This window comes from Ascaphus truei, chromosome 7 (genome assembly GCF_040206685.1).
Source record: "Ascaphus truei isolate aAscTru1 chromosome 7, aAscTru1.hap1, whole genome shotgun sequence".
NCBI lineage: Eukaryota > Metazoa > Chordata > Amphibia > Anura > Ascaphidae > Ascaphus > Ascaphus truei.
Genome location: NC_134489.1, coordinates 7,749,599 through 7,773,448, shown reverse-complemented (window position 1 = coordinate 7,773,448; position 23,850 = coordinate 7,749,599). Strand labels below are relative to the sequence as shown.

General features: G+C 48.1%; 1 protein-coding gene across 3 annotated transcripts in view; it reads right to left on the bottom strand.

Annotated features, from left to right (window-relative positions):
- Positions 1 to 23,850, bottom strand: part of LOC142498676 (cytochrome P450 2G1-like) — a 127,337-nt gene that overhangs the window by 38,032 nt on the left and 65,455 nt on the right. For all 3 annotated transcript variants that reach the window (XR_012802522.1, XM_075606938.1, XM_075606939.1), the window contains 2 exons: positions 21,559 to 21,735; positions 8,759 to 8,900 (listed from right to left, as the gene is read on the bottom strand). Coding sequence is in view for 2 of the 3 variants with exons in the window: in XM_075606938.1 (XP_075463053.1) it covers positions 8,759 to 8,900; positions 21,559 to 21,735 (319 nt within the window). In the remaining variant the exon portion in view is untranslated. The remainder of the gene's footprint in view (positions 1 to 8,758; positions 8,901 to 21,558; positions 21,736 to 23,850) is intronic.

Genomic DNA, 23,850 nt, shown 5'->3' with positions numbered 1-23,850 from the left:
GGTAGAGCTGCTTTGTGCGTTATTGTGGGCAAATTCTGCCAGGGTAAGAGTTCTGCCCAGTCATCTTGGGAATCTGACGTAAAGCAACGTAGATACTGTTCAAGGGACTGGATGGTACTCTCCATTTGACCATTGGTCTGTGGGTGGTATCCCGACGTGAAATGGAGGGCGATACCTAGCTGAAGGCAAAATGAGCGCCAGAAAAGAGAAATGAATTATGATCCTCTATCTGAAACTGTTTCCAAGGGTACTCCATGTAGCCGAAAGATCTCCCTGATAAAGATGTAATTTAATCTAGGAGAGTTGGGCAGGCCCTTGAGGGGTATGAAATGGGCCTGCTTCGAAAAACGATCTACTACTACAAGAATCGCGTCCATACCCGTGGAAATAGGCAAGTCCACAATGAAATCCATCGACAAATGTGTCCATGGCCGATCCGGAACAGGTAGAGGTTGAAGGAGACCTGGAGGAGGTATTTATTACAATCTAGGTTCCTACGACTTGGTGCCCCAGCCATTGCCAAACCAATTGCTTCCATAGTCAACTCTATCCTGTCTGCAGGCCATATCCCTAAGACCTGGAAAACTGCTAGAGTTGTCCCAATCTTCAAAAGTGGGGACAAAAACACTGTCTCAAACTACAGGCCAATCTCACTTCTCCCAATTCTATCCAAAGTCATGGAAAAATGTGTCCACTCCCAATTAAGCGATTACTATACCAATTATAAAAAACAAGTGTACTAAAACAAGCGCTAGACCTGATAATAAGTGCAGTGCACAAAAAGCAGCCTGGTGATCTAATGTAGGTAAAATCTCAATTAATGCCCAAAAAACAATTAAAAATACAAAAATTGAAATATACCTGGCGCATGTGAAAGATAATCAATAAACAGTGATAACATATAAATTGTGTGACCATAAATATATAACCAAAAGTGGTGATGATTATCTAGAGTCCAATAAAAGGATATGATGGTATATGGAATGAATAGAGTCCTTTTCTTCAGTGATAATCAAAGATAGACTCAGTCCTCCAACCATGTGAAGAAGTTCCTCCCTGCAGCAGCTGTTTCCTATATGTTAAGACATAAACCAGGGACACAACATTGCGCAGTGCAGTTTGTAAGCAAATACGCCCTCTGATATAACTGTCCAAGAGAAGGCCTACTTACTAGAGGTAAGAATGCAGCATACTGTACAGTTGAGAGAAACTGTGTCTTGGGTCATGGTTGGAGGACTGAGTCTATCTTTGATTATCACTGAAGAAAAGGACTCTATTCATTCCATATACCATCATATCCTTTTATTGGACTCTAGATAATCATCACAACTTTTGGTTATATATTTATGGTCACACAATTTATATGTTATCACCGATTATTGTATGGCAAATGTGCGTTTACTGTACACTTGTTAATTTTGTTAATATACTGAGTCCGAATAGTATGCACTATTGTGGTTTTTCTTTATTTTCATACCCACCTACTGAGGGATATCCTAACATTTGCGGTTGAAAAGGGCTCCAGTCAGAAAGAGAAGGATCTCTGACATGTAATATTATACAGCGATTTTTGTGAGTTTTATTCTATACAGTAGATTACTACGAACTTTAGCAGTGATTACAGTCTGCACTATATATGTTTAATTTCTTTTACATATATCACGACATCTTCCTGCGCTCCTCCTCACCTCCAAGCAAAAGAAATCTCCATATCCTGGGATCTGGAACTGTCCCACCAGAGGAAGTTGAGCTGCTTTATACACGTTTTATTATCTATTCACTGTTTGGTGTAAGGTGTATTTGTGTATTTTTATGTTGCACTTATAACACTATTTACTATTTATCACTTGGGAAGCGCCCAGTCCATCCTTCACTCCCCCACTCCCCTTTCTTTTGTCCAAAAGAAGGCCTACTTACTAGAGGTAAGAAGGCAGCATATAGTTGAGAGAAACTGTGTCTTGGGTCATGGTTGGAGGACTGAGTCTATCTTTGATTATCACTGAAGAAAAGGACTCTATTCATTCCATATACCATCATATCCTTTTATTGGACTCTAGATAATCATCACCACTTTTGGTTATATATTTATGGTCACACAATTTATATGTTATCACTTGTTTATTGATTATCTTTCACATGCGCCAGGTATATTTCTATTTATGTATTTTTGATTACTATAACAAGACAAATTTCCCTAGCCAATTCCAATCTGGCTTTCGTCCCAAACAATCCACCGTAACTACCCTGCTAAAAGTTTGTAATGAAATCCAGTGTGGAATGAAACGGGGATAACTCACTGGTGCAGTATTCCTAGATTTTGCAAAGGCTTTTGATACAGTTGATCATGCTATCCTGCTAAACAAACTCCAGAGCTCTGGAATAGGGAAGCATGCTTTAAACTGGTTTCAGTCCTACCTATCAGGTAGATCCCAACATGTGTCCATCTCAGGCTCTAACTCCAACCCCCTGGATATCACCTGTGGTGTCCCGTAAGGCTCTGTTCTGGGGCCCCTACTCTTCTCGGTGTTCATTAATGATCTTCCCACAGCTTGTAAGGAAGCCTCAATACACATGTATGCAGACGACACAATCCTATATGCACACAGCCATAGCCTCTCTGACCTTCAACACATACTTCAGTCTGACTTTTTGAGACTCGAAAGCTGGATTTCCCAAAACAAACTGTTTTTAAACACTGACAAGACTGTAACAATGGTATTTGGGACCAAGACTAAATTTTTAAAGCTTCCAGCGTCTGAGCTCCAGATTAGAACCAACGCTAACACCACCCTAACCGCTGTCACTAGTTTTAAATACCTGGGCTTATGGTTTGACTCCCACTTAACATTCGGGATGCACATTGATACACTGACAACCAAGACCTATGCCAAACTAGGGGTACTTTACAGGAACAAATCCTCCCTAAGTAACCTGGTCAGAAAGTGTATCGCACAGCAGATGCTAATGCCAATTATTGACTATGGAGACATTGTATATGACTCGGCACCTCAAACCCACCTTAGCAAACTTGACACCCTCTACAATTCAATTTGACGTTTTGTTCTCCAATGCAACTACAACACACATCACTGCAAAATGCTCAAAGAACTAGACTGGTCATCACTCGAGTCAAGGCGCAAAGTTCCCCTTTCCTGTCTTGCCTTTAAATTCTTTCTGGGCAAGCTACCCAGCTACCTGAACAAGCTCCTCACCCCTACCACATGCAGCACCTATCACCTGAGATCAGACTCCAAAAGACTGTTCATGGTCCCAAGGCTCAACAAAGTAACCGGCCGTTCCTCCTTCTCTTACTGTGTACCCCAAAACTGGAACAACCTACCAGAGACTCTCACATCCACCACCAGTTTAAATTCTTTCAAATCTAAGGCTGTCTCACATTTTAATCTGGTCTGTAACTGTTTCATACGCCCATAATATATATTTTCTTTAACTGTGCATGCAACGTCTTGTATATAATGTATACCCTGCTCATTATGTAACTGTATTTGTAAACATGTATTATTTGTCTTAACTCTGTGCCCAGGACATACTTGAAAATGAGAGGTAACTCTCAATGTATTACTTCCTGGTAAAATATTTTATAAATAAAAGAAATAATCCTGGGAGTTTTAGTCTTGCACACGTAGGGCACGCAGCAATAAAAAAAATTATGTCCTTTTGCATTCCTGGCCACCAAAAGGTGCAAGAGATGAGGTCTAAGGTCCTTTTGGTGCCGGGATAACCTGCAGATTTGGACAAATGGCTCCATTCGAGGACCTTCTTACGGTGTGGAGGTGAAGTGAAAAGACGGTCCTGTGGGGACGAGATGCCAGGAGATATGTGGCTTTGTTGGCGGACAATTTCCTTGAGTGCTCCAAATGATGTGGCCGAGAGAATACATTTGGGCGGTAAAATGGGTTTTTGCTGATCCTCAGTCTTGTCGTCCAGGGAGAATTGTCGAGAAAGTGCGTCAGCTTTAATATTCTTGGATCCGGGAAGGTAGGAAATTATGAAATTAAAACTAGAGAAAAACAGTGACCATCTGGCATGGCGGGCTCCAAGCTTCATGCACCCTCAATGTAAAGCAAGTTCTTATGATATGTGAGGATATTTATCGGATCTTCAGTACCCTCAAGCATATGTCTCCATTCCTCGAGAGCTAGCTTAATGGCCAGGAGTTCCCAGTTCCCGAAGTCGTAGTTGTATTGGGCCGGAGAATTTTTTTTTTTTAATTGCACAAGGGTGCAACCTGGACAGGGAATTCCTCCTTTGGGACAGAACGGCACCTACGCCCACATCTGAGGCGTCGACCTCAAGGGTAAAAGGAGGCTTGGGATCAGGATGGATGAGAATGGGGGCAGATACAAAAGCTTTTTTGAGACAGGCAAAAGACTGGAGAGCAGCAGCAGACCAAGAAGCAGGGTCCACTCCCTTCTTGGTTAATTCCGTAAGTGGAAAGCACTAGAGAAGAACATTTTGGGATAAACCTACGGTAATAGTTTCAGAATCCAAGGAAGCGTTGTACTGCCTTCAAGGTGGTAGGTTATGGCCAATCTAGGATGGCTTTGACCTTGGTGGGATCCATGGTGAGACCGGAATCAGAAATGTAGCCTAGAAAAGTGGTGAATGTTTGATGAAAATGACATTTCTCCAGTTTAGCAAAAAGTTTGTTCTGTCGTAAGCGATGGAGCACCTGTTTCACATGAGAGATGTGTTCCTGTCTGGATTTGGAGAAAATTAAAATGTCATCAAGATAAACGATTACAAAAGAGTTGAGGAGATCTCTGAAAATTTCATTTACGAAATCCTGAAACACGGCTGGGGCATTGCACAGACCAAAGGGCATGACCAAGAACTCATAATGTCCATATCTGGTGTTGAAAGCCATCTTCCATTCATCACCCTGGCGGATCCTGACCAGATTATAAGCACCATGTAGGTCCAACTTCGAAAAGATATTAGCAACTTGTAATCGATCAAACAGTTCATTGATAAGGGGCAAGGGGTAGCGTTGTTTTGATGATAATCTTGTTAAGGGACTGGTAGTCTATGCAAGGGTGTAAGGACCCATTCTTCTTTATCACAAAGAAAAACCCTGCGCCCGCAGGAGAGGTGGATTTGCGGATAAACCCCTTCTGTAAGTTCTCCGCAATGTACTCTTACACTATGTCACCGGCATAGACAACGGATAGGAAGTCCCTCTGGAGGGTGTAGTGCCTGGAAACAGATCGATTGGACAATCGAACGGGCAGTGAGGGGGAAGAACCTCCGATCTGACCTTATCGAAGACGTCCTGAAACTCAGCGTACTCGTCTGGTGTTTGTACCTTCTCCTGCTCCTCGGACACATTGGTACCCCCGATACTACTTGCCTCCAGAATGCAGTTCTTGTGGCAAAATGTACTCCGTTGGATTGGTTCCTTGTTGAGCCAATCAACCCGACGGTTGTGAATCTGTAGCCAGGGTAGCCCAAGGATCACACTGATGGAAGGAATATGGATGACATTGAATTGGATCTTTTCCAGGTGTGTGTCTTGCACCTTAAGTTGAAGCACCTCTGTCTCCAAGGAGATGAATGCCGGCTGCAGAGGTCTTCCGTCTATGGCTTCAAGAGCGATGGGCTTCTTTCTGTGCCTGGTAGAAACCAGATGGTGTTCTGAGAAAGCTTGATCTTTGAAGTTCCCTCCGGCACCTGAATCGATGAAAGCAAGTGTGGATACTTGAAAGACCTCCCCAAAGAGTGTAATGGGGAAAAGAATGTGAGACAGGTTGTCAGTAGAAATAGGGGAGAGAAAAAGCGTTCCCAATGAGACTCCCCTAGGACTCATGGGAACCTTGCGTTTCCCTACTTTTGGGGACCAACACCGCAGTAAAGACATAGGCCAGCATTTTTGCGGCTTAATTTCTCTGATTTGGAAAGACTGGTTCCTTCTAATTGCATAGGTTCGGATGTATACGGGTAGAAACCTCAGTGGAGCTCACCTGATCAGGATTGATCCGTGCTGGGATGGTACGATGGTGAACCTTCTCTGAATGTTTCTCCAGGAGACAACAATTCACCTTGATACAGACAGCGATGAGCTCCTCCAAGTCGGTGGGGCGACCGTAGGCTGACAATTCATCCTTCAAGGTTTCCGATTAACCTTGCCAAAAGGCTGCGGCCAGGGCTATGTCATTCCTGTCGGTCTTGGCAGCTATAGTTCTGAACTCAAGAGCATATTTGGCGACTGAACGACTACATTGGAAAACATGAAACAGTGCAGAGGAAGCACATACCTTACGACCGGGTGTATCAAACACTTTCCGGAATTCCCGGGCCAAGGCTCCGATATCCTGCGTGAGGTCGGTTCTTCTCTCCCAGATAGGAGATGCCCAGGCAAGAGCGTCATCTACAAGGAGAGAAAAAATGTACGCCACCTTGGTGCGGGGTGCCGTAAAGTATGAAGGATTCATTTCAAATTGTATAAAGCATTGATTCAAAAAACCCTGACATTCATGAGGGTCGCCCCCATAGCGGTTGGGGGTAGGTAAGCGAGGTTCTTTAGAGAAAGGCAAAGCTGAAGTAGTGGGAATCTCAGGAACAGCAGGAACAAGGGGAGAATGCGGTTCTTGTAAAGCCCGAGAAAGGGTGCGAAAGTCCTCCTGAAGGGAGAGCATGGTTTGCTCGCTATCCACAATCATTTCCTCTAAGGTAGTTAGGTAGCTTGCGTGTGTGCGCAGGACTCTTCCTACCTCAGCGGGGTCAATGTTTGTGTGGCTGAGGATACTGTAACGTGTAGCTCACCACAAACTAAGCTCAACTGCGGTGTTGAGGTATGGGATTGGATAACGAGGACCCACAGCCACGCGGGCGCGCCTAGGATGTAGAGTAGTCCTTCAAGCCAGGTCAGGATTACAGAAAGTAGAATGGTTAAGGTACTTGCCAGGTTCAGGAGCGGAGAGTTGCGGATCGTCAGTGTGCGTAGCCAGGTTCAGGATTGGAGAGTATTGGATAGTCGGGGTACATAGCCAGGTTCAGGATAGGAGAATATTGATTGTTGGAGTACTTAGCCAAGGTCAGGACTGGAGACAGGAGAATGGTCATACAAGCCGGATCAGGAGTGGAGAGAAGCGAAATCCAAGGTACTAGCAGGGTTCTGGCAACAAGAGGTTAACAGGCAGGTAAGGCAAGGCAAGGTCTCTGGAACAAGAATGCAGCAAGGCACGGCGTCAAACTGACTATGCTCAGCAAGGAATAAGAGCAGACTGAAGGTATATATAGGAGGAGCCTATGTGTGTGCCAGCCAGGGCAGAACCAGGAAGTGAGTGTCGATAGGCTGCTGATGCACACAGGTGTGCCCTATGATGCAGGCGGAATTGCTTGCGCGCCTTCCCGCGCGTGTCACGGAGGCCAGGGGGCGGGGCTTGGAGCGAGCGTTACCTCCACGACAATTCTTGGGGTAAGAGGGGGCGGGATCAATCGCACGCCGACCCACGCGCGTCACAGAGGTTGAGGGGTGGAGGGGAGAATGCGCGTCATTTCCACGGCGACCCTGACTGTCATCAGAGCGGGGGCGGAGTTTGACTCACGCGTCGGCAGGGAGGTTGGCCGAACGCACCCGCTGTGCGTCTGAGATGGGTGTAGGATCCAAATCCACGGGCGGAGGATCAGGACGCGCAAGGTGCAAGCACGCGTGCGTACTGGGACCACGAAATCGCGCATCCTGGGTGTCTGTCACAGAAGGCTTGTTGAGGTGAGGAGACGGTCTGTGACCACCAGGATGGCAAATCCTCACACAAGGGCCTGCTCAGTGAGCTCTAAACCCCTTTCAAGATTGCCAATGTCCCTCAGTATTGCAAGTTGCCTCTTCAGATCAGCAATCTCTGACTCTAAAGACACCACCCGCTCACACTTCCCACAGCTGCTCCTAGTGCACATATAGTACATTGAGTGGCATTTTAAATCCTGCTTATTCTAGCAACTATGAAGTTTATAAGTACTAACAGTAAACGGTACTTCAATATGATATACCTTGTTTAACCGCTTCCTTGTTCAACTGCTTCTGTTTCTAACTGCACACACTTTAAACAACCAGCACTTTAATCAACCACACAGATCAGTATACGCAAGCTCAGGATTCGTTAGAAGCCTCTGTTTAAATAGGGACATCCACCAGGTGTGTTATGTTATCAATTAACTAGCCACACCCACTGCAGGTGTGTTAGATCAGCCAATTAACCAACCACACCCACTCTGCATCAGGCAGGAGAAAGTGGAAAAAGCTACAGGCTTCAATTACAACACACTTTAAAAATAAATTAACCCACTGCACACTCCCCAAAAACAGCCACCCCTGCTAATATACACAGCACTTCCCTTTCCTTCTGTTTCTAACTGCACACACTTAAAAAAACCAGCACTTCAAATCAACAACACAGATCAGTATACGCAAGCTCCCAAGTATACTTGATTGTTCCGTTTTGGTGGGATATGGAGAGGTACAGCAATAGTATTTTTACGTAAATAGGATTAAGGAGTTGAATTAATATTTTACTGTGTTCTAGCATCACCATATACTTGTGAAGAGCTCAATAGGTTTTTTTCACTGATTTAAAATCTCTGAGTTTGCTCATGCTCCATTATGGTAGGTGTAAGATTAGACCACAAATGTTATTATGCTCTTCATACTGTACTTGTTAAGGCTGCAATGAAGGCAGAGTCATGGTAAAAAACTTAAGTCAAGCATTCTACTGTCTCTGCATTTTTTTACACACTATACCTTGTATGTCAGGGTATTTTATAAGGATGAGGAACCCATGTCTCAAGGTGCTGCTGACTGTTTCAGTCCCAGCAAAGAATAAGTTGAGAACCGACATTAACAGATTCTTCATGGTGAATTCAGAAGTTGCATTCTGTTTGTCCTGAGAACACAATAAAAAATCAATTGATACTGTAGGTTAACTAAATAATCAAAACAATTATAGAACCATCATTCTCATGAAGATGGTGAGAAATATACCATACAAAACACTAACAAATAAACAGTTATATAAATGTTGTTAGTTGTATTTCAAACAAAATAGAATTACAGTATATACTTAACATACTGATGCAGCGGCCGTTATTTGAACACATCATGGCGCCGATTTTGAGTTCTCTGCTGTTCCCCATGAAGCATGAACGCGGCCAATCGCCCCAGGCACCCGCGCTTATTGCGGATGTTTTGTTTGAATTTCATGGATTCTGTTTCTTCATTTGCAATACAATGGATGAATTGTAATGTGCTACGGTGTCAATTTCATTTTTTAAAAGCCAGAACAGTAAAATTAATTTTTCTGCACTCGCCACGCTCGCATCTTAGTGCGGGAAGGCTGGAATTCACCCCGCGGTTTCAAATCGGGATTCCGATGTACATGATGCGTGAAGTGTTTGAATAACGGCCGCTGCATCAGTAACAATCTACGCATCATGATTTTATGTGTAATCTTATATTTGTAAAACACTTTAAATAACATTAAAATTCACAGCTTGTACTGTACATTCAAAATTAAGAAAATCAACAAACCCACTAAATTAAGCTATTCTGTCTTTATGGGCTCATCAGTTTGAACCGGACCACAGATTCTGTATAGTCTTTTTTTTTTAAATGCATGATGTACTGTATACTGTACTGTACGTAGCCCCCTTTCCCCAGTGTCTAGGAACGCAGCCTTGGTGCATTACCTGGATGGCTTACAGGAAGCCTGATTCTCCACTGAAGGGAGCCTGGGGTGACCTATACACATACGCACATACAGCGCCTCCACAGGGAAGGGATTGGCACGCAGGGGTTAGCCCCATCCAAGACAATGTACCCAGTAATTACACACAGGTTATGGTATAACAGTACTTACTGGACACTTAATCAACATAACAATAATACAACACAATGTATACACTATGTAGATGTATATAACCCCACGGGGTGTTCCCAACATACTTGGGGTGAAGGGGCATAAGAGCCACAGTGTCCTTCCCACAATGTCAATCCCACCCAAGTATGAGGCATAGCGCTAGCCTGTGGACTGTTGGTGCACTTGTTGGTATACCTGCCCGGGGCTCCAGCACCCGGGTGTAGCTGAACAATAATCAAACAGTCAGTCTGATCCAACGATGCCTTCCGCCTCTGTGTAGGGTGGCATCCAGCTGGGGCATCCCACCATAGATAGTCTCTAGATTGCAGCCTGGCCCCAGACCACAGGCCTAATGCACTGCGTGGTGTCCGCAGCTGTGTTCCTTACACTTGGCAGTAAGTGGAGAAGCATCCCTATTTAAGGGCCTTCCCTGAATCAACCACAAGCTTACTTTGATGGGGCCTATATGGGACCTGACACTTAGACCCTACCATCCCATACCATTCGCCATGGGTTTGAATTCGCCATGTTTTTGGCGTGTTGCCCTCGTTGTATGCAGGAGGGGCTGAATCCCTGGCGAATGACAGCGAGAGCAACATTGCCAAATATGGGGATTAGCCGGTGGCGAGACAGTATGCCTGGCGAGAAGCTGCCGATAAGCCGTCCCCTGCCGAGATGTGTCTGCAGCAGAGAGAGATCCACCACTCTCCCAGCTCAAATATTGGCAACATTAAAAAATCTTTTAAATACAATTTTATTCATAGTGTACATGTGCAGGGGGTCTCCGGAGCTGAACAGCATTGGATTCAGGTCTGGGGACCCCCTGCTTCACGAGATACAGGCCCTGTTATGAGGTGCATACATACATACATACATACATGATAAAGCCACTGTACAAATGAATGGGTGAAGGGTGGGTATTGGGCCAGGGTGTCTTAACCCCTTAATTACCTTTGTGGTTATTAACTGATAAGGTGATTAGGGGGTTAAGTGACACCAGAATGTATTTGCTATGTAATTTTTTGGCTAGGGAGGACAAAGGGAACTTGCAGGTATAAACCGCTAAGGTAATGAAGGGGTTAAGTCCACCCGCAACCCCCCGGCAAGCCCTAAACAGCCACCAAGGGTCAAATATCATCTACACCCACCCCCGCTACCCAGAATTAACCTGGTACGGCTGGTTAACTCCTTCATTGCCTTAGCGGTTTGCCGCTAAGGTAATGAAGTGGGCTGTAAAAGCATTTTTCCTGCCTCGGATGCATGCCGAGGGTCTCTGGTGCTGGTATTAATGGGTATCAGCTCCGGAGACCCTGGCATCAATCCCAGGCAGGAAAATGGCCTCATTTTTTCTAAGTCCCATCCGCCCTTGCTGATGCTTCTCTCCCACCAACTTGCCAAATGAGTTGCCGTGATGGATTGGCATGAACATCTCAATTCTAGAGTGGCGAGTAGCGGCGAAACGCTGCTTGGGGCTACTAGAATTGAGCGGGTTTGAAAACATGGAGAGTCGCGGTGAAAAATGCCTTTTCGCCGCGCCTCTGGCGGAAAAAAAACCGCCAAGAAACTTGGCGGTTTTTTTTTTGCTTTTTTCCAACGTCTCGGGGCTTACTGAATTGTGGTACGCATTTTTGACACAAAATGGGCGAAAAGTGCCTTTTCGCCACTTAGGTCATCCCCCTTAAATGGGTGATTGCATATAAGAGAATTTTAATTTGGGGTGCAGGGTGCGATTATTCTCCTATACTTCATACTTCTGTTGAAGTGATTCTGTGCCTTCCATGGTTCCAACACCATAATCCTCGCATTGATTGGACCAATAGAGAACCTATCCAGTGGAGTACCCGTTGTGCGGAGTCTTATGTGGTGCCGGAGCATAAGGTTGGTGGCTTGTGCACTTTTAAGAAGGAGGCGAACTTCCTACCAGAGGTATACCAAGAATTTTGAGTTGTCTGATAAAGTACGATCTGAAGTCCTACCTCCACATCGTCCCTTCGATTGTCCTATTGACCTGTTGCCCGGTTCTGTGCTTCCCAGGGGAAGATCTTATCTACTCTCACTCCCGGAGACCAAGTCCATGAATGACTATATCCGAGAGAATCTGGATAGGGGGTATATTCGGAAATCCTCTTCCCAAGCCGGAGCCGGATACTTGTTCATCAAAAAGAAGGACGTGTCCCGCTGACCATGTATTGATTATAGGTGCCTTAAAAAGATTTCTATAAAGAATCGTTACCCCTTACCCTTGATCACTGAACTCTTCGAAGCCTACAGGTGTCAACTATCTTCACCAAGTTGGACTTGCATGGTGCATACAATTTGGTGAGAATACGCCAAGGCGATGAATGCAAGACGGCATTCAATACTCGCGATGGTCATTATGAGTATCTGGTCAACGCTACTGCTGTCTTTCAAGACTTCGTCAATGAGATATTCCAGGACATTCTCAACAAATTTCTCATTGTTTACCTAGATGATATTTTGATGTTTTCCAAGTCTGCCCAGGAACACGTCAGTCACATTAAACAGGTACTGTAACGCCTTCGAGAGAATCATCTATTTGCCAAATTGGAGAAATGCCTATTTCATCAAACTGCCACGGCAGTTTTGGGATATATCATCTCCAATTCTGGTTTCTCTATGTATCCAGCTAAGCTCAATGTGACGATGGAGGGGATTTGGCCCGGGATTAAATGGGTTGCACCCCATTTGGCCACCCCTGACCCCACCCGGGAGACAAGGGGTTAACTGGACTGAGGTCCAGAAATGTGATTTCACCCCTGTTATAACCTGTAAATGAGTATTTTCCTGTTGCCCCTCTGTTATTGTACCTCAGTTTCTGCACACACACACTAGAATCCATCCGGGAGCACAAGGGTTAATAGTCCGTTAATACTGTGTCTTCAAGGTATGGACAAAGCTTCAAAGAAATTCCTTTGCTATTAGGATGACAGATGGCCATAGGGTCCCAATGGCTAGAACTTAAGCTTTGTTCAAAAGGTTTTATCACCCTGTCTCTGTGAGAGTGTTGGGGGCGCATACCATAGCAGTTTTTAAGTGTCCCACTTATCACTGTCCAACACAGGTTATCTTGTCCAAGATCCGGAGGGGTAGCTGGCCTGGCATTCCATTTGCACATGTGGGGCCTCAGAAAGGAGACCCCAGAGTTCTACTGCACATGTGCCAGCTAGCAGGGGGGCCTGTCCTAAAATGTGTTCCCCCATCCAAGACTGGCTGGAGATAATTGCAAACCAATCACAGGTTTTTAATGTTACAGATAGAGGGAGAAAAGGTTTATAACCTGCTGTTCCCCATCTATCCTTTGTCTTCATTTTTGGTCTTCATGCAAAGTCTTCATTCGTTTTCGTTTGCTGATATGGTTATCTGACATCACCTGAATGATTTCCTGACTGCTGAGAGAAATGCTACATCATACTTCTCATTCCCCAACCCCAATGTAAGTGTGCTTCTTGTTTGTTACTGCATTATCTGTTGTGTTCACCTTTATTCTAAGGAATAAATACAATTTATTATATCTTAAGCCTCGTTCAGTTCAAACCCAATTATTTTTTGTGTAATATTAATAAGCCTGTGGAAGCTATCGTCACAGGCGTATTAATAAAACTGGTGGCAGCGGTGGGACCGAACTGGACCTGGATTACAGTATTCTGCGGGGTACTGTGATCCAGTGGGAACTTGATGGTAATTGCAAGTTCCTGGGACTAAAGATATTGAACACACAGTGTACAACATATAACACAAGATATGGCACCTCCTCACTGTTCCCCTACTTGTGAGAAGCATTTCCTCCAGAACCAAAGTGCCGGCCATCCGTCTGACTGGAGACGGGCACTGAGACCGGAGGAGTGCATCAAGTCGGCGCGGGGACCAGCAGCCAGCAAGGCTGAGAGAGAGACAGCAATCGGTGAGCATGAAACCCGGCAGGCTGAGCAAAGATCCACAGCTGCAGCTGCTGTAACCATCACACCGCCCAGAGAGCAGGGAAGGGACCCAGCTCCGGGACGGCAGAGACTTGGGGAGGGAGCGGGTGGTCTTGGAAACCACGGAAGTCTTGCACCAGGAGAGGTAATGGCCGTTGCAGTGGCCCGTTCATTTTCCCTGAAACAGCTAGCACTGATGTGTGCGTTGGGCAAGATGTGGTTCCCGGCGAAGTGGACCCAGTTCCTGGCGTCAGTACCGCACCGACCCGCTTATCCCCTCCCTGAGCCCAGCGCTCAGGCAACTCCGCTCTGGACTCCGTTGCCCCTTGCTGGGGTTAGTCCACCGGTGGCGGAGAAGCACCGGCAGTTGCTGCGGTACTGCCAACTAATGGGCCACAATAATGCCCAGTGCCCAGACCGTGCGCAGTCAGGCGAAGAAGCCCCTCAGGGCCAATGCTCACGAGCTGCGGAAAAGATGACCCAGTTAGCGGCATCCTCTGATGGCTCCCGCCCAGCCGGGGCGACAACCCTCCTCGGGACGTCTCCTGGAGAACCTGGACGGGCTGCATCAGCAACAGCGGCGGAGAGCAGCGGCCATCCACCGGATCCCGGCGGAGAACCAGCGGCGGCGGCGGCAGAAGAGCCGCGATTCCGGCAAAGTGCCGGAGCCCTTTCTGAGTGGGGGGAGGGACAGGGATTGCGGGAGGGGGTTTTGTTACCTGGTTTACATGGAGCTGTGTTTCTCCACAAAGACCTGGGACCCCGGTCCTGCATCGTTTCCCCTGTGCCAAACCCGGACGCTGCTGCGGCGGCGACCCGTTGCTTACCGGCCCAGATGTTGCCGGCGGCAGCCACTCCAGTCCCCCTGCAATTGGGACCAACGAAGGCAGCGGTCTCTGCGGGGACCAGCGAGGTGAGCCAGACAAAGTCGCAGACTGACCCTGACTTATTTTGCCCTATGACTGTACCCTGTTGTTTCACTCTAGGGGTGACTGGGGGGTGGCAGGAGATAGGGGCACCAGGGGAGGGGAAGGAAGGGCAGCTTGTAGGGCAGTCAGGATTCCCCATTACCCTGGCGGGGCAGCAAGGGGGCTCTCAGTTAAGAGCCCCACTGTTGCAGCCTTGCTATGGGCCGGAGGTATCAGGGGTTGTGGCAAAGTTAGACCACCCCCAGATTTCAGGGGTAGTGGCAAAGTTAGACCACCCCCAGATTACCTGCCAGCCAAGAGCTAAGGTGGGTGCATTTGCACCAGCAGCCCTGAGCTCATCACCGGTAATGGGGAGACAGTGTCAGGGAGATGGCCTCACTCAGGTGTCCCTAGGATCCAGGTTAGGATTAGCTAGGGAGAAGCGGAGTGAGGGGAGGCTGCAGATAGGTAGCCAGCATCAGTTCTCAGGGTTGGTGAAGGAAGGGCAGCATGTAGGGCCGCCAGGCTTCCCCATTACCTGGGCGGAGCAGCAAGGGGACTCTCAGTTAAGAGCCCCACTGTTGCAGCCTTGCTATGGGCTGGAGGTACCAGGGGTTGTGGCACAGTTAGACCACCCCCAGATTACCTGCCAGCCAGAAGCTAAGGTGGTTGCATCTGCACCAGCAACCCTGAGCTCACCTCCGGTAATGGGGGCACAGCTTCAGGGAGAGGGGCTAGCCCCGTTAGCACCCAGCTCTAGGGTAGGATTGCCTGGGAGAGGGTTGGGTGGGCCAGTGGGAACCGGGGAGGGAAGGCAGCAAGTGAGCCAGCCAGTTTTCCCCGTTACCCTGGCAGAGCCTCAGGGGGTGTCTCAGATCAGCAACCCCCTGTTGCAGCCTAGCTATGGGCTGGGGGTATCATGGACAGTGGCCGGTTTGTGCCATCCCAGAGATACCTGCCAGCCAAAAGCTAAGGCGGTTGCATCTGGAGAGGTGCCCCTGAGCTCATCCCTGGTAAGGGGGAGACAAGGTCAGGGAGGTAGGTGCACTCAGGTAGTTCCAGGGTCTGGGGTAGGATTGCCCAGGGAGGAGAGGAGTGCAGGTGGGCTGCAGGGAGGTAAGCAGCAGGCTGAGGTGCTGGGCCTAGGGGAGGCTAGGCAGGGAGGCACCGTGGAGCAGGGGGAGAAAGGAGGTCAGTGGGGTGTTAGGCAGCTGGCAGAAGCTAGGGATTGGCTAGGTAGGCAGAAAGTCCCTTGCTCTGACAGGCCAGGAGTGACCCCCCTGACAGATCCCCCAGGGTTCCCAAAGGAGGGGCTGTGGGTAGATAGGCAGCCAGGGAGGAGAGTCAGGAGTATGGCGGAGCAGCTACAGGGTGGCACAGAGCCAGGGCAGGTAGGGTCCCTACAGAATAGTGACATAGCCCTTTCCCAGACTTGGTTGACAGGAAAGCGATGGTCTGTGCTGGATAGCTGGTCTCCTGCAGATGCAGAGACATGCCAGTCTCTGGGCAGTGTGCAGCCTGGACTGCACCGGGGCCCCTTCACCACGGACTTGGTTCCCAAGGCACGGGGTGGGGGGCAGAGGGAGGCAAAGGAGAATGCCTGGCCTGCTCCCAAGATCTGGACTTTACAATCCACTGTGGCCAGGACAATGTACTGGACAATGCCGGAGGACAATGTTGCCAGGCCAATCCCTCAGGACTTATTGAGTGCGTCAAGGGCGCCAGTGGTACCCCAGGGCCTGGGGGAGGCGACTGGGGCACCAGGCTCCATTGAGCAGGGGAGGTGTGACGATGGAGGGGATTTGGCCCGGGATTAAAGGGGTTGCACCCCATTTGGCCACCCCTGACCCCACCCGGGAGACAAGGGGTTAACTGGACTGAGGTCCAGAAATGTGATTTCACCCCTGTTATAACCTGTAAATGTGTATTTTCCTGTTGCCCCTCTGTTATTGTACCTCAGTTTCTGCACACACACACTAGAATCCATCCGGGAGCACAAGGGTTAATAGTCCGTTAATACTGTGTCTTCAAGGTATGGACAAAGCTTCAAAGAAATTCCTTTGCTATCAGGATGACAGATGGCCATAGGGTCCCAATGGCTAGAACTTAAGCTTTGTTCAAAAGGTTTTATCACCCTGTCTCTGTGAGAGTGTTGGGGGCGCATACCATAGCAGTTTTTAAGTGTCCCACTTATCACTGTCCAACACAGGTTATCTTGTCCAAGATCCGGAGGGGTAGCTGGCCTGGCATTCCATTTGCACATGTGGGGCCTCAGAAAGGAGACCCCAGAGTTCTACTGCACATGTGCCAGCTAGCAGGGGGGCCTGTCCTAAAATGTGTTCCCCCATCAAAGACTGGCTGGAGATAATTGCAAACCAATCACAGGTTTTTAATGTTACAGATAGAGGGAGAAAAGGTTTATAACCTGCTGTTCCCCATCTATCCTTTGTCTTCATTTTTGGTCTTCATGCAAAGTCTTCATTCGTTTTCGTTTGCTGATATGGTTATCTGACATCACCTGAATGATTTCCTGACTGCTGAGAGAAATGCTACATCATACTTCTCATTCCCCAACCCCAATGTAAGTGTACTTCTTGTTTGTTACTGCATTATCTGTTGTGTTCACCTTTATTCTAAGGAATAAATACAATTTATTATATCTTAAGCCTCGTTCAGTTCAAACCCAATTATTTTTTGTGTAATATTAATAAGCCTGTGGAAGCTATCGTCACACTCAAGCCTATCCTAGACTGGCCCCAGCCGACTACTCTCAAGGCCATACAACGTTTCTTGGGCTTTGCGAACTATTATCGCAGATTTATCCGGAACTTTTCTTCTACGGTAGCCCCCATAACGGCCTTAACCAAGAAAGGCGAAGATTCCACCTTGTGGTCCGCAGCTGCCATCTTAGCCTTCGACCATCTGAAGAAAGCCTTCGTCTCTGCTCATATCCTCATTCAACCAGACCCCAAACTACTGTTTACCCTAGAGGTGGATGTGTCCGATGTTGGGGCTGGTGCCATCTTGTCTCAAAGAAAGTCACTTTTTTTTTTTAATTTCATCTGCTGAGCGGAATTATGACATGGGGAACCAGGAACTTCTGGCAATCAAGTTTGCTCTTGAAGAATGGAGGCACCTCTTGGAGGATACAGAGAATCTCATTACCATCTTAACTGACTATAAGAATCTACTTTACATAGAAGGCACTCATCACCTAGGCACTCGACAAGCTCGCTGGTCACTCTTCCTCCACTTCAACTACATCATCTCCTTTTTACCTGATTCCAAAAACCTGAAGGTGAATGCTTTTTCACGTCAGTTTCTCACCGAAGATATGTCTGAGGATCAACAGGAGACATTGCTCCCTTACAAATATATTATCTCCACCAACTCTTTGATGTTATGGACGAACTCCGTCTGGACCAATCTCATGTTCCAGAGGGTCTCAAAGTCCCAGAGGGCTGCCTTTTCACCACACCTCTATAACCAAGGAGGGTCCTTGAGTGGTGTCATTCCTCTAAATTGTCTGGACATCCTGGTACTCGAAGAACCATCGACCTCGTGGAGCGAACCTGTTGGTGGCCAGGCTTGCAAGGAGACATCAAAGAATTTGTCAAAGCATGTGCAATGAGTGCCCTTAACAAAACTCCTCAAAGAAGATCACTGGGACTCTTAAATCCTCTTCTGATTCGCCCTTGGAACCATTTGTCTATGGACTTCATAGTAGATCTACCCACTTCCAAGGGGATGAACACCATCCTCGTCATTGTTGATCACTTTTCCAAGCCGACACATTTTATCCCTTTGAGAGGACTTCCTATCTCTTCCAAGCTCGTAGATATTTTTGTTCAGGAGATCTTTCGTCTACATGGGATACCTCAGACCATCGTCACAATTTATTTCCAGGTTCTGGCATTCCTTTTCTCAAAGGTTGGGCATCTCCTTACATTATTCCTCAGGATATCCTCCACAAACAAACAGTCAGACGGAGAGAACTAATCAAACTCTGGAGCAGTAACTGCGCTGTTTCAATTCCGACACCCAGGACAACTGGACGGACCTTCTGCCTTTGGCTGAATTTACACATAATTCCCTATGCAATGAACTCACCCGAGAGTCACCGTTTATCATAAATTAGAGATTCCACCCTTCCCGACTGCCGTTGTTCTCTTCTTCCTCGGGGTTACAGCAGTGGATAACAAAATTCATTCCCTACAGGACTCATGGAAAAGGATCCAGGAGAATCTGAAAGTCGCAACTAATAGACAAAAATTCCAGGCAGACTGCCACCGGTGCAAGAGCCAGTAATTTAGCCCAGGAGACAGGGTATGGTTATCTTCAAAAACATACACCTCAAGGTGCCCACGCTCAAGCTTGCACCCAGGTTTCTCAGGCCCTATCCCGTGATACAAAAGATCAACCGGTGGCATATCGTCTGCGCTTTCCGCCATCAATGAAGATCCCTGCTTTGGACCAGAGGAGCATTTTTGGGTTCCCCGCCATCATCTTCATGCCCCCAGACTCATACGGGCTTTCCACCTAAAGCATCCTTTCAAACTGGCTTGGAAACGCTCAGAGGTTGCTTCTGAAGGGGGGGTACTGTGTGGTTCAGGGAGCCATGCCGCCATCGGTGCGCTCCTCACCACAATCCCTATAGGGTCCTCCGTGCCACCCACTCCCACCTCCAGCCACGCCGTGCAACCATCGCGCTACTGGCGCGTGCACCCGCACCAAAACTAAATAAACTCTCTTTGCTCCGACCTCGGGTTGCTTCTCTGCACTCTGAGTCACTCTCTCCACCTGAACTCTGCCCAACCACAGCCCGCGTGTTGCACACACCTCCACGCTGCAGGTTCTTCATTGGACGCTCTCCCCTACATTGGACGCTCTCCCCTATGCTTAGCTGCCCCATTGGCAAATTGGCTGAGCATAGAACTAGTTGCGTTGTACTTACCTCATCTCTGCCTCCACAGTCTTGCCTTGTCTTGCTGTTCCTTATTCTGTGTACCGACCCGGCTTTCCACGATGATCCGCACATCTCCATCTCTGACCTCGGCAATCGGACAACGATGACTCTACTCTCTCCAAACCCGGACATGGCTAATAGTACCTGCACGTTCCGCACCTCGCCTACTCTGTCCCCGGCAAGTATATCGACCATCAATACCTCTCCAACCCCGAACTGGCTTCTTGAACTAATCTACATGCCCTCGTGGCTGTGGTTGGCATTATATCCTTTCCAACCTCAGCACTGTGGTCCCGCCTTGTTTTTGGTGAGCACAGCATGACACAACTCTTCAGGAACTTGCTGCAGCCCTATTGGCTTACCTTGTCCACGTAATCAGGGCAGCCCAGAGTACCCTGGGAGATGTTGTTACCCTGCAAAGCAATATGTAAGATGGCCGCCGCTCTATTGCTGAGACTGCGCATGTGCGGCATTCTCAAGATGGCGGCGCCTTGTACCTGCATCCGCCCGGAGCCCAGCGACTGTGATGGATCGGGGGACTCGCGCTTCCCAGCGTGTCCCCGTCACCTCTGTTTCCACTGCCTCTAGCCCTCCCTCTTCCCTGTGTCCTCACCCTCTCCCTTCCTTTCCTCGCGGTAGTTCCTCTGAGGCATGCTTGGCATACCCTGACGTGCGTTCGAATCATGTGCGAGTCCTTCGCAATGTGCGCGTGCATTCGCGATCACTCTCTCCCCTCCGCGGCACCCGCGTCCCCCGGCGTGCCTCTATTCCCCCAGCATCCACATCACCTTGCTCCTCCGCCTCTCCGTCCCTCTCGCCTTCATTGTCGAGCGCCCCCGCGGCGCTGCATCCCTCATGCTCTTTGACACGCGCGGTGCACGTGCATAGTACCCTTACAGAGGGCGCGCGCACTCGCTCCAGTTATCTGCCGTCCCTAAACTCTAGCTCCGCCCCCCATGGCTTACAAGCCATATCTCTTAATTATTTCCCTGTCTCCTCTCCTGCTCTCTCCGACCTATCCCTGCCGTCCCTAAACTCTAGCTCCGCCCCCAATGGCTTACAAGCCATATCTCTTAATTATTTCCCTGTCTCCTCTCCTGCTCTCTCCGACCTATCCCTGCAAACTCTCACTCTAGCCTCTGCTCCTCCTCTCTTCCCTATTGGTTCCCCTTCCTTTATAACCCACTCTGTCCTCTTACTCATTGCTCTGCATAGCTTTCCTGTAGCAGTGTCTATGCCTAGCTCCCTTGTTTGTTTCAGCGCTGGTTCCTGTCCCTGCCCCTGTTTGGATTCCCTTTGCTTGAACTTGTGTACTGCTTTGGATTTGACTACTCTGCTTTCTCCTGCCCTTGAACCTTGGCTTACGGACATCACTACGCTGCTCTCTCCAATCCTTGAACTCTGGCACACGGACATTGCTCTACGATCTCTGGCACCCCGGACTCTGCAAGTATACGTTAACCCTTTCTTACCAGGCCCGGCAATGCATTACGACACTCGGGGCACGCCCTCACTGCTGTGGGTGCGTGTTATACCCTTACCCACCTCAGTACTGGGGACTGGCCAGGTCTGCGGGCATACAGGCGTTACAGCGACTCTGTTGCCCCATCTATCAGCCGCAACCCCCACACAGCTCCCCACACTTGTGCACACCTCCCGCTCTCCCTGTGGGCCCCTCTGACGGCACCTGCATGCTCTGCTGAACAGCTGCAGAGCTCCGAACTGTAGGTAAGGGGAATGGGGGGGGAGGGGGGTAAGGGGGAGGGAGGTAGGGGGGGAAGCAAGGGACACCTGGCTACATGTACAAAAGGGTATGATTAGTGAGAAGATAAAATGTGTGAGGATGAGAGGCACATTGTTCAAGTTATAAATACCTGTTGCATTTTTATTAGGAAGCAGTCAATGAAGTCTCTGGGTGAGCTGGGATCCAACGTGTCCTGGTTCACCTTCACTGTTTCAGAAATAAACTCAAGCTGTTTTGTTAAGAGTTTTTCTATTTTCTGATGAGGTCCTGGGACATGGTTTATTATCATCGGCATCATGTCTTGCAGCTGATAAAAATAGTCAACAATTATGGGTTATTCAAGCAGTATAAAAGTACTTAGTTTGACGGTTAAGGAGTATCTAGGCATACTAATAAAGGTTAAGCCCACTTGGTTACCCCTGATCCATGTTATGGGGTTATACTGTGTCAGCTCTTGGACCCGACTATAGTATATGCACTACTGTGTCGGTATGTAAAATATGCGACAATAAAGAATTATGTTTTTACCTTTCTAGGGGTGCCAGCAAGCAGAGATTGCTAGGCTATGAGTTTTAGGGTGGGTTTTGCAGAGAAAGTCTTTACAGATTGTGGCTATGTAGCGGGGATCCAGAGTTACTGGATACCCCAAAAATGTGTCGGGGAATCAGGTAAGATTCTCGGATACATTGAAGCACAATGCTCCAGTCAAAATCCTACCCTGAAAACGTTCTTGCAGCTCACCGCCAGGAGTCTTCAGCACAGATCAGAAAGGTAAAAGGGGCATAGGGAATCAAAGTATCCCCAGAACAGTAGAGGGGTCCCTATTATAAAGGGGAATGCCCAGTTCATGCCCAAGTCACCCTGGACCTGGTATAGGGGTTCAGGGGGTGCTCCAGATATATGATAAAGCTCTTCAGACCCATCTACACTACTGTCAAAACACACATATCAATAAATAATAATTCATTACCGTAGCGGCTATCTGCTATGGTAATGAAGTTGCATTAATGTACATTTTAATAATAGTGTGCGGGAGCAGGGGGTCACCTGAGCGGTACCGCATTGATTTCTGCCTCAGAGACCCCGTGCTTCCCGAGTTACAGGCCCCGGTATGGAGCATCGGAGGCCAGTGTCGCCGCCATCTTTATAGCGCCCAAGACGCGACGTGGACACTGTAAAGATGGCGGTGACACTGGCACCCATGCCCCAAACTGGGGACTGTAACTCGGGAAGTAGGGGGTCTCTGAGTGCAGAAATCAATGCGGTTCAGATCGGAGGACCCCCTGCTCCCGCACACTATTAATAAAAATACATTAAAGCAGCTTCATTAACTTAGCGGCTATCCGCTAAGGCAATGAAGGGGTTAAGACACAATAGCATGTTTATTGGAAACAATTTCCTAAGGAACCAACCCTGTATGTAAAAAAAATAAACCTGTCCTATACATTTAAATACATAAATACCACCCCCCCCCCCACACACACACACATACATATAGTACAGTAATGGGCAAAATAACTATTATCCAGATATGGATAATAGATTATTTGTCCATTATTAAACACATTAACTAGCATAATAAAATAAATACAGTTATACTAACCTCATCAATATGAATTCTCTCCGTCTGCAAGTTCCCTCTGTCCGTTGCCAAAAAAATACATTGCAAATACATTCTGGTGTCACTTAACCCCGTAATCACCGGATCGGTTAATAACCGCAAAGGTAATTAAGGGGTTAAGCCACCCTGGCCTGATACCCACCCTTCACCCATTCATTCGTACACTGGCTTCATTATGTATGTATGTATGTATGTTTGTATGTATGTATGTTTATATGTATGTATTTATGACTGCCATTGACTGACAGACTGCCAGGGTGGGTGGGCTGGTGACTGACTGCCCTTACTGACTGCCAGGGTGGGTAGGTGGATTGGTGACTGACTGCCTGCCTTGGTGGGTGACTGACTGACTGCCTGCCTTGGTGGGTGACTCACTGACTGCCTGGGTGGGTGACTGACTGACTGCTTGGATGGGTGACTGACTGTCTGGGTGGGTGACTGATTACCTTGGTGGGTGGTGGGTGACTGACTGCCAGGGTGGGTGACTGATTGCCAGGGTTAGTGACTGACTGCCAGGGTGGGTGACTGACTGCCATGGTGGGTGCGTGACTGACTTCCCAGGTGGTTGGGAGACTGCCTGGGTGGGTGAGTGAATGACTACCTGGGTGGGTGGGTGACTGACTGACTGCCTGGGTGGGTGGGTGGGTGGGTGACTGCCTGAGTGGGTGTGTGGGTGACTGACTACCTTGGTGAGTGGTGGGTGACTGACTGCCAGGGTGGGTGACTGACTGCCAGGGTAGGTGACTGACTGCCAGGGTGGGTGACTGACTGCCTTGGGTGACTGACTGCCATGGTGGGTGA